Source organism: Carcharodon carcharias, chromosome 2 (assembly GCF_017639515.1).
Source record: "Carcharodon carcharias isolate sCarCar2 chromosome 2, sCarCar2.pri, whole genome shotgun sequence".
NCBI classification, from domain to species: Eukaryota; Metazoa; Chordata; class Chondrichthyes; order Lamniformes; family Lamnidae; genus Carcharodon; species Carcharodon carcharias.
Window position 1 is genome coordinate 187,605,870 of NC_054468.1, and position 16,074 is coordinate 187,621,943.

The following is a 16,074-nucleotide window of genomic DNA, read 5'->3' on the forward strand; positions in this document are numbered from 1 at the left end:
TTATATTTCAGCTCTTTCCTGGACTCGAACTCAAGTTCTGTCGAAGGGTCATGAGGACTCGAAACGTCAACTCTTTTCTGCTTGTATTTATTACTGTCTGCCTCCTGTGGTTTTGCACCCTCCTTCCTAAAAGGAAACACAATTCCATTACTGCTCCTTGGGATACTTGCGCTGCACCCCACCCTTTGTCACCCTCAGGACAGCAATCCTGTCATTCTTCATGAAATACTTTATTTTTCTGGCAGCTTTCAAGACTGCTTAAACTAAACAGGAGAGACACTTCAAATATGGAAGGAGTTGACATGCTGTTGTGAGTAATTTTCACTGAGTGTGTCCTCCCTCTGGAGTAATCTGCGCTCTTTGCATTCATTTTCTCTGTTCCCTTGTAACCCTGTAAACATGAATTAAAAAGAAATGCAGAGTGGCAATGCTCGTAGGCCTGTTATTTACTTTTGGATCTGCTAGCTGTTTGCAGCTCTGTTGCATGGCTCAAAAATGTGCAGGCTGGTTGTCATTCTTTGGTCTTATAGAAGTGCAAAACAAAACAACAATCACAGGCATTTATCTGTACAGTAGTTCCACATAATCCACATATTTAAGCAAAGTTATGATATACCATTTATTAAAATGTTTGTCAGTTGAAAGGAGTAAAGACAGTTTTTATGTCAGATAAAGGTGTTCATCGCACAGTGATGTTACCACCTCATGACCTTGAGTTTCGATAAAAGAGAGATCCTATTCATTACTACATTTGCCAGCTCTAAAATGAGGGAATTGCTGCGAAATGTAGAAACAAACTTGTCTGCTTTTTTGTTTTGTAGGTGTGTTTAGTCTTGGCGTCCCAGTGGATGCACTCTTCTTTATTGGAAATCAGCTGGTTGCAACCAGTCACACCGGGAAAGTAGGAGTGTGGAATGCAGTCACCCAACACTGGCAGGTGAGCTACAATCTTAAGGAAATCTTGTTAACTTTCATTAGCTATTTTTACCATTTTTGATCCTATGCTGGAGATAGAATAGAACAAGGTGACCATATCTATTTCGCTGACTCCTCACGTTCATTCGTTGCAAATGTTGTAAGATGCTGAGTAAATTATTTTCTGTATCCAGGATCATTCATTCATACAAATATGCAGGCTTAGTATAAATCTAATCCATTGGGTTTCGTGTGCGCAAATGGTCAGAACAAACAGGGTGCTGAATTTTTTTTTGTCACGCTTAGCAAACTAGTAATTTGGCAATACTGCATCAAAGCTCCTGTGTTCATTCATGCCTTAAGATATGCAAAATCCAGTGGCAAAAAAGCATTGAAGACTGGTTACTTGTTACTTGTTAAAGGCAGAGTTAGATTTTATATAGACAAAGGTTATGGGGGACAGAGAGCAAAGTGGAGTTCAGGCCACAACCAGGTCAGCCTTGATCTTATTGAATGGCAGAGCACTCTAAGGGCTGAATGGTCTACTCCTCCTAAGTCCTATGTTCCAACCACCATTGGAAGGTGGGGTGGGATGAAATTCTTCTATTCATAATCTCACTGAAAGTGTTGCCGAGTACAAAACAGCTGATTCAGTGAGTTAGACATAATGGCCAGAAATGGGAGGGTGTGGGGGAGAGGATGATGGGTGGACCCTTGCGGGCGCGCTTCCGATTGGCACCCCCAATCGGAGGCACGTGCCATTTTACTTGGGTGGGCCAATTAAGGCCCGCCCAGCGTGATGTCTGCAGGGAAGCACTATTCGCTCCCTGTGCGGGTGGGGGAATATCTAAACTTGAGAGTGCGCACAAAAGAGCACACTCATCTCCCTGAGACTAAGTGCTGCCTCAGGGAGATCACCTCTACTTTCACAAATATTTTTAAAAATTCCCTTTCATGTCACATGAGTTGGGACATGTTCATAATTTCCCAAAAAACCTTTGTTTTAAAACCCTACATGAAACCTCATCTCGCCTGTGGATGAGGTTTCATGTTTTTTCTACTTCCCGCCAGGGCTCCTAGGCTGCCCAACAACCTTAAGGTTGGATGGGCAGGTCCACTAATTACTTTAATTGATCTGTCAATGGCCTCAATTGGCCATTGACAGGTCGGCAGGCGGGCAGCTGATTTTGCAGCACCCCCGCCTTCCTGAAAATTTAAATAGGGAGCGGCGACGTCAAGAGTTCCGCCCAACGTCACCGCACGTCATTTTACGCGTCAGCGAGCAGGCTCCGCCCCCGCTTGCTGATGGTAAAATCCTGCCCAATGTGGCTGAAATACTGTCACCAGCACAAAATTAGGCTTTTTGTAGTATTGTTGGTGCAAAAGTTTAAGCAATGTACCAACTGCTCAAAATTTCATTGTTGAAATTGAACTGTTTCAGTTCATTCAAATAATTATACCTAGCTGCCAGTACAGCCTTACACTTGCGTGGGGGGCAAGATAAATGGGAATTCTAGCCAGCAAGACCAAATTAAAAAGCTGTGTTCCCCTTTTGAATTTAAATATCTGCACATGTGGACAAATATTATTTTCAGTCTTCAAACTTAAATGAATTTCAGACATTTGTCAGCCTTTGCCAAAGATGGGACAGGATAAGTGTTGTAAATAAATTAAGTGAAAGGAAATCCAATTTAGAGACAAAGCAAGTTCTGTGGGCAAATGAAGTAGTGAAACATCGCCCAATTCCCCTGGTTGAAGGATGGCTAAATTAATATGTAGCTGCTTAAAATGGGTCTGAGGAGCTTTGCTCAATTATGCAATTTAGAGGATACCAGAGTTTCTATTTCTTGCAACATTGATAAGCTACTTTAACACTATGTGCTTTCCATAGGACAATAGGAGCAAGAATAGGCCATTCAGCCCCTTTGCTTGTCTCTGGCCCACATCCCTTGATACCCTTAACCTAATAAAAATCTTAACAATCTCAGCCTTGAAAATTTCAATTAACTGAGCATTCGCAGCCCTTTGGGAAAAGTTCCAGATCTCCATTACCCTTTGTGTGAAAAAAAATGCTTCCTGATTTCAATCCTAAATAGCCTGGCTCTAATTTTAAGATTATGTCCCCTTGTTCTTGATTACCACAGCAAAGGAATGAGGTTCTTTAAATTTGCACAATGGAATCTCTTTATCATTTAAGGACCTAAATTAGATTGACCCTCCACCTTCTAAATGCAAAGCAATTCAAGCATGTTATTGCAATCTGCACTCATGATTTAACTCTTCAAACATTGATATAATTCTGGTGAATCTGTGCTGTAGGGAGTTCAGTCCAATATAATTTTTCTGAAGTTTGGTGCTCAAAACTGAACGAGTACTCCAGATGGGGTCTGAACAAGAACCTGTACAACTGAAGCACCATTTCCTCATTTTTGAATTCCAATTCCCTTGAGATAACACCCAGCATTCCATTCCTTTCCAGCCTTTTTAATTAATCTTTTTCTTTCAGGGATGTGTTTATATGTGCACTCAAATCCTTTGCTCCTCCACAGCTTCTTGCCTCACATCACCTAAGAAAATATTCAAATTACCTTTCTCAGAGCCACAGTGAATGATCCCATACTTCCCCACATTGAACTCCAGTTACCATAGCTTTACCCATTCACTGTCTTTTTTGTTGCTTTTTATAGCTCTCATAGTCTGCTTTTCTTTGCATTTGTTTTTATCTCTCCTTAGCTTGTTTATTGACCATGGTTGTTTAACTACATGTGGGACCTTTGCCTTTTCAGGGTATTCTATCCCCTAGTTTTCTATCATATCAAATACTTCCCAGTGTTGGTGTGTAAATTACCCATTAACTGTTCAGCCAGTTTACTATGGGCAACTTGGATCTGATCTCTTCAAAGTTTGCCTTACTTAAATTTAAAGCCAGCTGCACCTCTGACCTTCTATCAAATTCCGATGTATTATCCTGAGTTATTGCAAGATGTTGCTTACTGTCAGATTGTTAACTAATTCTGGTTTGTTGCACAACACTAAATCCACTGTGGCCTGTTTGCTCCTCAGTTTTAAAACAGTATTCTGTTCCATGCTTCTGATCTCTGTATTTCTTCATATTAAGAAGACTGTAGTCAACTCTTACCAAAATCTTCCATTCTTCCTGTTACTATACCCAAATATCCAGGAGCTAGAATTAGCAAGAGACAGAATTGGCCCACATATAGGAATTGGTCAATCAAACATGGCCCCAGAGCAAATGCATCTCGACAATTGAACAGTTGTTTTCCACAAAATGTGGTTTGTTCCTTAGGTTCTTCTCACCCAGGCAATGTTCTCTCTCAACCTTACAGCCCAGACTTTGCATCACAATCATACCCATGGTGCAGGCGAACACTCCTTGCAAGATACAGAGTAGTGAACCGCACAGTAGTCACATCTTTCAAGCCATTAAATCAAGTTATTTGAGATCAACCAAATTAAATGATGCAATCGCAATTACTGACACGGAGGTTAATATACAAATTGTATATGCCTGTCACTTTGCGTATGCTATTTTATTTTCCAACCTCCTGAGACACATGTTCTGCTGGTGGAACAGAGGCCACCTTGAGGACTCAATTCCAAACTAGAAAACCAAGTTCCTTGTGAAGCCTTGTATGACATGACCAAGAATTGCTGGTGAAAGCTGTGGACCAGCCTATCTGGGTAATGATGGATGTGTGCCACTTGTCTCAGGTACAGGCAGACTCATCCCTCTGATGATTCTTGATTTCTAGCTCCCTAGAAAGCAAGAGGAATTCCACAGGAATTTCTATTCAACCAACAGGGCTGCTGCACATTAAACAAAACACCCTGTTTCATGCATGGTTATATGGGGAATAAGAAACATGAAAACCAAGTAAATGAAATTGAAACACAACTAAAACAAAGGTCAGAAATAAATTTAACAAAAGAAACCAAAGTTTTGGAGTCAGATTGAAAAACTACTTGGTAGTCCTAGGCAGATACAGTTTCAAGAGAAGCAGGAAGTCACTTCCAATTAAAACAGAATTATCTGGAAAAACTCAGCAGGTCTGGCAGCATCGGCGAGAAGAAAAGAGTTGACGTTTCGAGTCCTCATGACCCTTCAACAGAACTGATTGAATATTAGGAAAGGGGTGAAATATAAGCTGGTTTAAAGTGGGAGGTTGCGGGGGGGGGGGGGGCGCGATGGGGGAAGAGAAGTGGGGGGGTTGTGGTTGTAGAGACAAGCAAGCAGTGATAGGAGCAGATAATCAAAAGATGTCACATAGAAAGGAACAAAGAAGTGTTGAAGGTGGTGATATTATCTAAACGAATGTGCTAATTAAAGAAGGATGGCAGGGTACTCAAGGTACAGCTCTAGTGGGGGTGGGGTGGAATGAGTAGCAGGGCATACAAGATTTAAAAATAATGGAAATAGGTGGGAAAAGAAAAATCTATATAAATTATTGGAAAAAAACAAAAGGAAGGGGGAAGAAACGGAAAGGAGGTGCTGTTCCTCCAGTTTGCGTTGGGCTTCACTGGAACAATGCAGCAAGCCAAGGACAGACATGTGGGCAAGAGAGCAGGGTGGAGTGTTAAAATGGCAAGCGACAGCGAGGTTTGGGTCTTTCTTGCGGATAGACCGCAGGTGTTCTGCAAAGCGGTCGCCCAGTTTACATTTGGTCTCTCCAATGCAAACTGGAGGAACAGCACCTCATCTTCCGATAGGCACTTTACAGCCTTCCGGACTGAATATTGAATTCAACAATTTTAGATCTTGACCTCCCTCCTCCATCCCCACCCCCTTTCCATTTCTTCCCCCTTCCTTTTGTTTTTTCCAATAATTTATATAGATTTTTCTTTTCCCACCTATTTCCATTATTTTTAAATCTTGTATGCCCTGCTACTCTTTCTACCCCACCCCCACTAGAGCTGTACCTTGAGTGCCCTGCCATCCATTCTTAATTAGCACATTCGTTTAAATAATATCGCCACCTTCAACACTTCTTTGTTCCTCTGTCTGTGACATCTTTTGATTATCTGCTCCTATCACTGCTTGCTTGTCCCTACAACCCCCCCACCCCCCCACTTCTCTCTCTGCACTGCACCCCACCCCCCCACCTCACCTTAAACCAGCTTATATTTCACCCTTTTCCTAATATTCAATCAGTTCTGTTGAAGGGTCATGAGGACTCGAAACGTCAACTCTTTTCTTCTCCGCCGATGCTGCCAGACCTGCTGAGTTTTTCCAGGTAATTCTGTTTTTGTTTTGGATTTCCAGCATCTGCAGTTTTTTGTTTTTATATCTTTAGTCACTTCCAATTACTCTGCTTACTGAGAGGAGCTGTGCATACTGTCGTCAGATTGATACAAGCCACCAGGATTTGAAGAATAGGGTTGTAATTATATTTTGGAGGTTTTATTAGGCATGTGCAGTGGATTGGTACAAGTTACTTGTCCCCAGTAAACAAAAAACCTGAGGCAGCATATTTAAAATGCAGTCTGGGCACGATTCCTGTCTCCAGTTTCCTACCTCTGTGGCAGGCACAGACAGCTGCAAGGACTGAAATCTTAACCCCATTGTTCTTTTACCTCTATTTTGACAAGTGTTGTGTAACTTAGTCTCTGCCTACTGGCTATAGGTGTTCCATGTTAAATAATTCTGGCACACTCGGTTTCTGATAGACATGAGTGCAATACAAATTGACAGATTACGTTGGTGTGGATTGTTGTACATGATCGGTGAGAATTATGACCCTGAGGGATCTTGAGAGAGTGCATGTGGAGAGGATGTTTCCTCTTCTGGGAGAACCTAGAACTAGAGGTCACGGTTTAAAAATAGGGAGTCGCTCATTTAAGATAGATGAGAATTTTTTTTCTCTGAGGGTCATGAGTCTTTGGAACTCTTCCTCAAAAGACAGTATAAGTAGGGTTTTGAATATTTTTAGCACAGAGCTAGATAGATTCTTTATTAATAAGGGGGTGAAAGGTTATCGGCAGTAGGCGGGAGGTTACAAGCAGATCAGCCATGATTTTGTTGAATGGCGGAGCAGGCATGAAGGGCCAAGTGGCCTACTCCGGCTCCTTGTTTGTATGTAGGTAAGTGTAACTTTTTGTTTATAATCTATCTTTTTGGTAGTCTTTCAAAACTCAGTTTTTAATTGAGCCTAAATATGTTCCATTACAACAATTTTCACTGCTTTTTTGGTTTTGAATATTACCTTCGCCAAGTGAAGATATCAATAATTGCAATATGATCCATGTTTCCTTAAAATTCTCTTGAAATATGCAGGTACAGGAGGTCGTTCCTATCACAAGCTGTGACACAGCGGGGACATTCCTTCTGCTGGGCTGTAACAATGGATCAGTATATTACATAGGTAAGAAGTCTGTTGTAATTGTTTGAAATCTTTTGCTACTTACCCCAATGATGGATAGTCAACATGGAGTCAGTATTCGGAGACTACACAGTAATAATGGACATTAGCTGTGCAGCATCACAGTCAACATCTGACATTCACATAAGAACATGGTAAAACATTGTAGACCATCTATTATTTGCTGATTTTCATTACCCACCATTGGGCCACTCCGAAATGGTGAATAATAGAGATTCCACTATAAGCACCTCACTCATTTGATGCTTGCCAAGGAAGTTGATGCTTCATTTGCGTTTAGATTCACTTTACCTTATTTCTCATTCTTGCAGTAAAGTAGCTGTTCTATCTGATTAGCATTATGGCAGTTTCAAATATACAAATTATGAGCTACTTGCCAGTGTGCCAGCTTACATCTTTGAAGCTTGTTGCTGACCTTTATGCACTTTGTCTAGTGACTTACTTGACACTTACCTCTTTTTTTTATTTGACCTTAAATATTGCCATTTGTTTCCTGACATGTTTTTTCCACCCTGCAAACAATTCCCCTTGTGCATTTTATTCTAAAATGTAAGCTTAAAGGGCTACATCTACCCTCTGACTTGATTGATTTAATGTTTTATTTTTCATCTGTAAATTATAGCACATTGGTTAATAATAATATTGATCCTGTTCTGGGTTGTAGATATGCAGAAATTCCCATTAAGGATGAAGGATAATGATCTTCTGGTGACTGAACTTTATCATGATCCATCAAACGATGCCATCACTGCATTAAGTGTGTACCTCACTCCAAAAACAAGTATGTACATTGCCAATGACCAATATAACATAGTCTGTTAATTAAACTCACAGAAGTGTGTACTAAGCCATTGCTAATATCACTCATAGATTACCAGGCAAAACAGCAGACAGTACCATTTAAGAGGCTGCAGTGGGCAACCAGCTTTCCTAGGTATTGAATGATGTGATGGGAAACGGAAATGCTAATGTCAGTGAGAGATTGTGGGGGTAGATTCAGTTGTGGTGCTCAGATACAGTGAAGCTCGGAGGAAACAATTTTATTAAGGTCTCATTTAAGCAGGAGTGGGTAGTAGAAGTAAAACTTGTTGCACTTGCTGCCCCCTTGACTTACAAATCAATCAGAATTCTCACTCCTGAACATTACTGATGCCCCTGCTGCAAAATAGATGTGTATGTTAGTGAGATAAGGCTGGGCCTTAAGGTAATATCCTTAACAATAGAATAGCTTTCCACTACTCACTGCATGGGCTTACTTGAGTTGGCCAGGCAAGGTACTGAAGCTGTACCCCAGCACAAGTCAGTTGTCAAACGAGAAAAGAGAAAAGAAGGAACAGGTTCTGGCTGAATAATTATCACACTTGGAGACTTTGGATATAATCAAATTTTAAAAAGTTTCAGCTAATACATGGTTAACAAATGCTTCTTGCTCCATTTTTAGGTGTGAGTGGCAATTGGATTGAGATTGCATATGGAACCAGTTCTGGTGCAGTGCGTGTAATAGTCCAACATCCTGAAACTGTAGGGTCAGGTCCCCAGCTCTTTCAGACCTTCACAGTTCACCGCAGCCCAGTAACTAAAATCATGTTGTCTGAAAAATATCTGGTGTCTGGTAAGCTTCTGAGTTTTGTTTGGATATGAGATGACTGTGTTTACATTTTTAATAGTGTCTGCATTAATGTCTTCCCAATTAAATTTTATGTATAACCTAGTGTGTGGTAGCTGTTGTAAGCCTTTTTAATTTTCAGTTATTAAAAAATATACAAATAACCTAACAAGAAGACAAATTAGGAAATGTAGTTCCACAGAAATTAGAAAGGTGAGAAGACAGATCAAGATCGTAATAGGAAATTATAGGAATGGAGCAGAGCTTTCTTTTAGTTGGACTAACCCCTCCTATGCAGTTTTTCACTATATATGTCAATGTCTTCTCTTTTCAGAAGTAGATCTATCTAGTTGTCTCTTGAACCAATTGATATTTTCCACTTCAGTAGTTTTTACTGGTAACTTCATTCCACCATCCCATAGACCTTCAAATAGAAAGATCAATTTCACTTAGCTTCCTGTTTCTAATTTTAACCTCTGGTACTTGGAATCTTACTCACCTAAGTTAAGTTACCTGGAGCATTGTTAGTGATCTTCATAATCTTCAACTTCAATTCAACTACTAGAGTGTCCACTCAGTAAATACAAGCTGGATTCTCTTTAACCTTTCCTCATAACAGAAATTCCTGATACCCTGAATCATCATTATTCCTTACCAGTCGGGAGGGCAATAACATGCTTTCTGTGATGAAGTGACTGGAAGATCACACACAATTCGAGATGGGATCTGACCTATGCCTTATAAAACTACCTCCACCACCACATTTGGTTTGTACTTTTATCCTTACACATCACATACAGCATATAATTGCTGTGCTGATGGTTGCATGATATGTTACATATGAAGGGACTTATTGAGCAATTCTGTGCAAACCTGATGCTTGAATGCATTAAATGTTTGCTGAGTGTACTTGGTGCAGTGAAACCAGTGCTGTCATTTTTATGAATTAGTAGGGTCAGGCTGAGTTTTATACCAAAACTCAGAAGGAGCATTGCCAACGCTCGTCTTTAACAAGAATTGCTGCAACATTTTGGCCGACGTGGACACAGTGGGCCAAAGGACTTGTTTCTATGCTGTATAATTCTATTTTCTTTTGTTTTACTTGTGTAGTACTTGTGAGTTGTCAGTGTAGATTTCCTACTTCTTATTATGCCAAAAGCAGATTTCTATTTGACATGTTTGGATTTTAATAATCCACCTTTCATAATACTTATCCACTGGGTTATTGCTTGAGGTACCTGTCTTTCTGCTTATACACTGATGAAAATTACATACAATAATATTATGAATGGCTTCTGAGTCTAACCTATGGAGAAGAATTGTTCTGTTTGTTATTTGTCATGAATTAAAAGCATTGATAAATACTTCCTCTGGTTTATATTTGTAGTGCATTTGAAAAAACTTTTATCTTACAAGAAATATTGACTAGAGACAGTCTTCATATATACATCTGAGATGGCACATGTATTTTCTCCAGTAATTGGGATTATCCTCTTCTAACTGCTAATGTGAAGTGCTTGAAAGGGAGTGCTGTTTTGTTCTGTACTGATGGTGTTCACATGGTAAAAGCTGTATACTTCTATATTTGTAAATATTTATGAAATGAATCTGAATGTTTTTTGCTTTCCTTATTTATCTCTGAACGTTGCATGTGAGCTGATATGATTAACCGCTTTTGTCGTGCAGTGTGTGCCGATAATAATCATGTGAGAACTTGGACAGTCACTCGTTTCAGAGGGATGATCTCCACACAGCCAGGCTCCACCCCACTGGCCTCTTTCAAAATACTTTCATTAGAGGAGACAGAGAGCCATGGAAGTTATGCAGCTGGAAATGACATAGGTAAATATCAGGGTTTCAGAGATAAAGCTATTGACGTTAAAATACTTAGAAATCATAGCAGAAGTTAAATGTTGTTCGGATGTGCTAATTTCCAACATTTGACAATACCTCAGTATTAATTTCTTTTCCCCACCTTTTGCATTGCTTTACAACATTGGAACTCTGTTCTTTCACCGCAGAGACAAGAAATGAATGTGTTTAGAAGGATCAATGTCCCTGCCTAATCACTATTAAATGATCAAAAATGAATTCAGATCGAGAATGTGAACTCAGTTTTTAGTAGATGCTGATCTGTAAAAGTTCCTGTAGTTTCACTAATTTATCATTTCTTTCTGAAAAGCCTTAAGGTTGGCAGGTATAACAAATGGAAATGGCACTTGAATGGCTTAATTGCATTGTTGGCACAGTGTAAAGATGGCCTCATTTCCCACCTGCTTTGCGCTGTAGAGTGCATCATTCATTCCTTTGGTGTAAATCAGAAAACATCAGTTGGTTTGGAAACAAATGCCTGTTTGATGTGCCAAAAGAAGGAATCTCTCAATTTCTTAAACTATTGTAAATGGATTAGAAAAGGTAAATCCAGAACATTTTTTTCAAGCTGAACCCTGATGAGAGAAGAAGTGCCTCAGGTTCAAGTTAGTGAAAGACAAATATAGGACATCAGGAATTTACTTACACACATGGGGGTGATCAACACATACAAAGGAACTTTGGAAAAAGATAATTGTGCAAAAACCTTGCATTTAAGAATCTGTTGGATGCAGTGACTGATTGGAGAGCCTAAATAGATGGATCAAATAGCATTCCTTATTTGCATTTGTCTTATGACCTTTGATGGAAATGATGTGGCAATTTTCAGGCTGCGTGAGTTAACTGTTTAGCATCAAACTAAACTATTAAGAGCTGACGTTGTGTGTTGTTTGATTGCAACTTTGAGTATTTCATGATTTATAGGACCATTTGGGGAGAGGGATGACCAACAGGTTTTCATCCAGAAAGTTGTTCCAGTCACTAACAAGCTGTTTGTTCGATTGTCCTCTACAGGGAAAAGGTAAGTCTCTAACAGTTTTTTTTCCTGCATCTTCAGGAATGATTCATATACTATGATTAACACCTAATTACATTAGAAATCCTGCTGTTCGATATTTTTGATTGCAGGATTTGTGAGATCCAGGCAGTAGATGGCATGACAATAACCGCATTTACTGTGAGGGAATGTGAAGGTTCTAGTCGGATGGGTTCTCGACCAAGGAGGTACCTCTTCACAGGTCATGGAAATGGAAGCATTCAGATGTGGGACCTGACGACTGCCATGGACATGGTAAACAAAGGGGAAGAGAGAGGTGAGATGAAAATCTATTGCAATTAGGGGAAAAAATAAATGCAGTTCAGAGTGTATTATCCACCTTTTTGGCATGTTAACCAAAGGTAGCTGCTATGATAAGTTTAATTTTTTTTAATATATTCATTCATGGGATGTGGGTGTCGCCGGCTAGGACATCATTTATTGCCCATACTTAATTACCCTTGTTCAGAAGCAGTTAAGAGTCAACCATATTGCTATGGGTCTGGAGTTAAATGTAGGCCAGACCAGGTAAGGACAGCAGATTTACTTCCCTAAAGGACATTAGTGAACCAGATGGGTTTTTACGACAATCAACAATGGTCGTCATCAGACTTTTAATTCCAGATTTCTATTGAGTTCAAATTCCATCATCTTCTGTGGTGGGATTTGAACCCTGATCCCCGGAGCATTACCTGGGTCTCTGGATTAACTGTCCAGTGACAATACCACTATGCCACCACCTCCCCCAAATTGGACATAAAATTGTTGGGGGTGAGAGGGTATGAGGGGTCACAGCTAGAGGGCCTAAAATCTTCTAATAGAACTGGGATGATGTTGCAGAGAATAGAGGTGGGCCTTCTAACCAGCCTGCCTTGGCACTTGCGCACCCCCATGTACCCCAACACCCTGCTTCTGGGTTCAGCATGCTCAACTCCATTCCCTGACTGCCCGTCCCCTGGAACAAAGATCATGGGTAGAATTTTGCCCTTGGTGGGTGGGTGGGCTCCACCGGCTTGGTGGTGGGCGGGCAGCCGAACTCCGCCTCCGAAACGGGGCCCGCCACCATTTTGAGCGGGCAGGTCAATTAAGGCCCGCCCAGCGGCCTGCCCGACAAGAAGCACTATACGCTTCCTGTGCAAGGGGTGGGGGGGGGGATTCCCCATCTGTCAAAGTGCGCTCTTTCACGCATGCATGCAAAAGAACGTACTGCTTCGAGACCAAGTGCTGTCTCAGGGAGATTACTGACAGGTAAAAAAACAAACTCCAAAAATTAATAATTTTAATATTTTTCTATATGTCCCCCTCATGTGACAATGTCACACGAGATGGGACATGTTAATAAGAAACATATAAACTTTATGAAACTTCTTAAAAACGGACATGAAACCTCATCCTGCCAATGGATGAAGTTTCATGTATAATCAGGAGCCCACGGGGTTCCTCCGGGCGTCATTTTCCCGTCGGTGAGCGGGCCCCGTCCCCAAATCGCCGACAGGAAAATCCTGGCCCATGTGTGTCAAGGTGCTTTTTTTTAAGACAGGTCCAATGACGAGTTACCACCTCTAACCAAATTCCAGCTCTAGGAACTGGTAAATAGCATATACTTAAAAAGTACAAATCTCTGATGTTCTGCCGCCAGTAGACTGGAACTAATATTCTCATGAATTCAGCAAAGAATGTTAAATATGGAACACCAGAGAGTCCTGTGGAAGTTCTGTTTCTGTTAAAAAAAAAAGGCTGGCTGTTAGTGAGTTCCATTTCAAATAATGGATAATGCCCATTGAGAACCTATTAGGAATAGCGCATCCCCAAGAGGAAGAGACATAATCCAATCAGGGAATTACAAGAGATTATAAGTGACAAGTTCAAAATTTGGGTCCTTTGTGGTTATTGCAAACCTGAAATTGGATTACCCTTTCACCCATAATAAACTGTAATTATATAGCACCTTTAAATTAGAAAATTATACAAAGGCACTTAAAGCCATTTACTGTTATTTGGTATTATGTGCAATCATGTGTATGCTTCTGTGCACACATGAGAGTCTATTATGTGTATTGCTGGATTATTTTTAATGGTAATTTTTGCTACAGTTCAGATTCCTTGCCATGTGTACAATCATAATGTAAATGAAGTGATCTGACAGTTTGGATCTGTTAAAAGCACATCTGCATCTCTTAAGATCATAGCTGAAATAAATACAGAAATTAGTATAGAGTTTAACTTAAAGCTACAGTTAAAAGCAAAGCACTTTACACAGTTGTGAAATTGTCTGTTTTGGTGCCCTTTTATATAGCAACAGATGGCTAATTTAAACCACTATCAGTAAAAGGACATGTATGGTTCATGAAATAATCAATTCTTTTTCTTCTAGATGTTGGAGGCCCCACTGAAGAAGAGCTGCTGAAGTTGCTGGATCAGTGTGATCTGAGCACATCCCGCTGTGCTACTCCTAACATCAGTCCAGCTGCCTCTCTAGTACAACATACCAAACTGCGGGAGTCAAGCTCAAGGTATTGGTTATCAAACAGACTATTTTATTTGCTATCTTTTAACAGCAGGAGCAGATTTTCCAAAGAAGAAAAAAGACAGTCCCAGTGGATAGTGTAGGTAGAGGCTTTTCTAGCTTCTTTTAAAAATTCTACACTTTTATGTCATTAGAAATGCTGTCACAGCATTTTTGTTAAAGGCTTTTTGAGTTATTATGAAACATGTTCTTATTTGGATATTTGCGCCTCATATTATCGTTGTGGGTCCCTAATTTCTACTTGAAATAAACAAAGCCTAATTCCTAAAATAAAAGCAAAATACTGTGGATGCTGGAAATCAGAAATAAAAACCAAAAGTACTGGAAAAATTCATGTCTGGCAGCATCTGTGGAGCAAAACAGAGTTAACATTCCAAGTCAAATATGACTTCTTCAGAATCCAGTTCTGAGGAAGAGTCACACTGGACTCAAAGCATTAACTCTGTTTCTCTCTTCACAGATGCCAGACTTGATGAGTTTTCCCAGCACTTTGTTTTTATTTAAATCTAATTTCCATAACTTGTAAAGCTGTCCATTTTTTCATACAGTTCTTGGAAGTACTGCAAAGCTATGAGGTTGGGGAAGAATTGAGTGGTGAACCAACATATTTTGTATAAATCTGCTTTTATTAATTGGATTCCCCTAACTTGGGGAGGCTTCAAGGATTTCATAGGGAAAAAATGCACTTGCTTTATAAAAAAATAAACATAGTGGTTATGTTACTGGATGAGTAATCCAGAGGACTGGACTAATGATCAGTAGACATGGGTTCATATCCTACCACAGCAGCTGGGGAATTTAAATTCAATCAGTTAAGTACAATTTGGAATAAAAAGCTAGCATCAATAATGGAAAACCATGAAACTATTAGATTGTTGTTATTTGTGGGGGGCGGGTGGGTGGGGGATGTCTGCCATTCTTATCTGATTTGCTCTACATGTGAATCCAGACCCAAAGTAATGTGGTTATATCTTAACGTAAGAACATAAGAAATAGGAGCAGGAATAGGCAATTGTCTCTGGGGAAGAGAATTCCAAAGACTAACGACCCTCAAAAGAAATTCCTCCTCATCTCCATCTTAAATGGAGACCCTTTACCTTGAAACTATGCGCCCTAGTGCTAGATTCCTGCATGAGAGAAAACATCATCTCAGGATCTACCCTATCATGCCCCCTCAGAATCTTAATGTTTCAATAAGATCTTTCCTCTTAAGACCTTTATCCCAGGAAGCAGCCTATTGAACCTTCTCTGAACTGCTTCCAATGCAAGTATGTCCCTGCTTAAGTAAGGTGACCAAAACTGTATGCAGTACTCTAGGTGCGTTCTCACCAACGCCCTGTACAGTTGTAGCAAGACTTCCCTACTTTTATACTCCCATTGCATAAAGACCAACATTCAGTTTGCCTTCCTAATTACTTGCTGTATCTTTATATCTACTTTTTGTGATTCATGTTCGAGGACACCCAGATCCCTCAGTACCACAGTTTTCTGTAGTGTCTCTCCACTTAAATAATATTCTGCTTTTCTATTCTTCCTGCCAAAGTGGACGACCTCACATTTCCCCCACATTATACTCCATCTGCCAAATTCTTGCCCACTCACTCAACCTATCTATATCCTTTTGCAGACTCTATGTATCCTCCTCAGAACTTGCTTTTGTACCTTCAGCTCCTTCATCCAAGTCATTGGTATGGATTGTAAATAGATGAGGCCCCAGCAC

The 16,074-nt window shown here is 40.1% G+C and overlaps 1 protein-coding gene across 5 annotated transcripts in view; it reads left to right on the top strand.

Moving 5' to 3' along the window:
- kctd3 (potassium channel tetramerization domain containing 3) overlaps nt 1-16,074 on the top strand; it is an 88,410-nt gene that overhangs the window by 58,700 nt on the left and 13,636 nt on the right. For all 5 annotated transcript variants that reach the window (XM_041175831.1, XM_041175841.1, XM_041175850.1 and 2 more), the window contains 8 exons: nt 822-937; nt 7,208-7,295; nt 7,978-8,094; nt 8,755-8,925; nt 10,606-10,761; nt 11,716-11,812; nt 11,920-12,104; nt 14,202-14,340. In XM_041175831.1, coding sequence (XP_041031765.1) covers nt 822-937; nt 7,208-7,295; nt 7,978-8,094; nt 8,755-8,925; nt 10,606-10,761; nt 11,716-11,812; nt 11,920-12,104; nt 14,202-14,340 — 1,069 coding nt within the window. The remainder of the gene's footprint in view (nt 1-821; nt 938-7,207; nt 7,296-7,977; nt 8,095-8,754; nt 8,926-10,605; nt 10,762-11,715; nt 11,813-11,919; nt 12,105-14,201; nt 14,341-16,074) is intronic.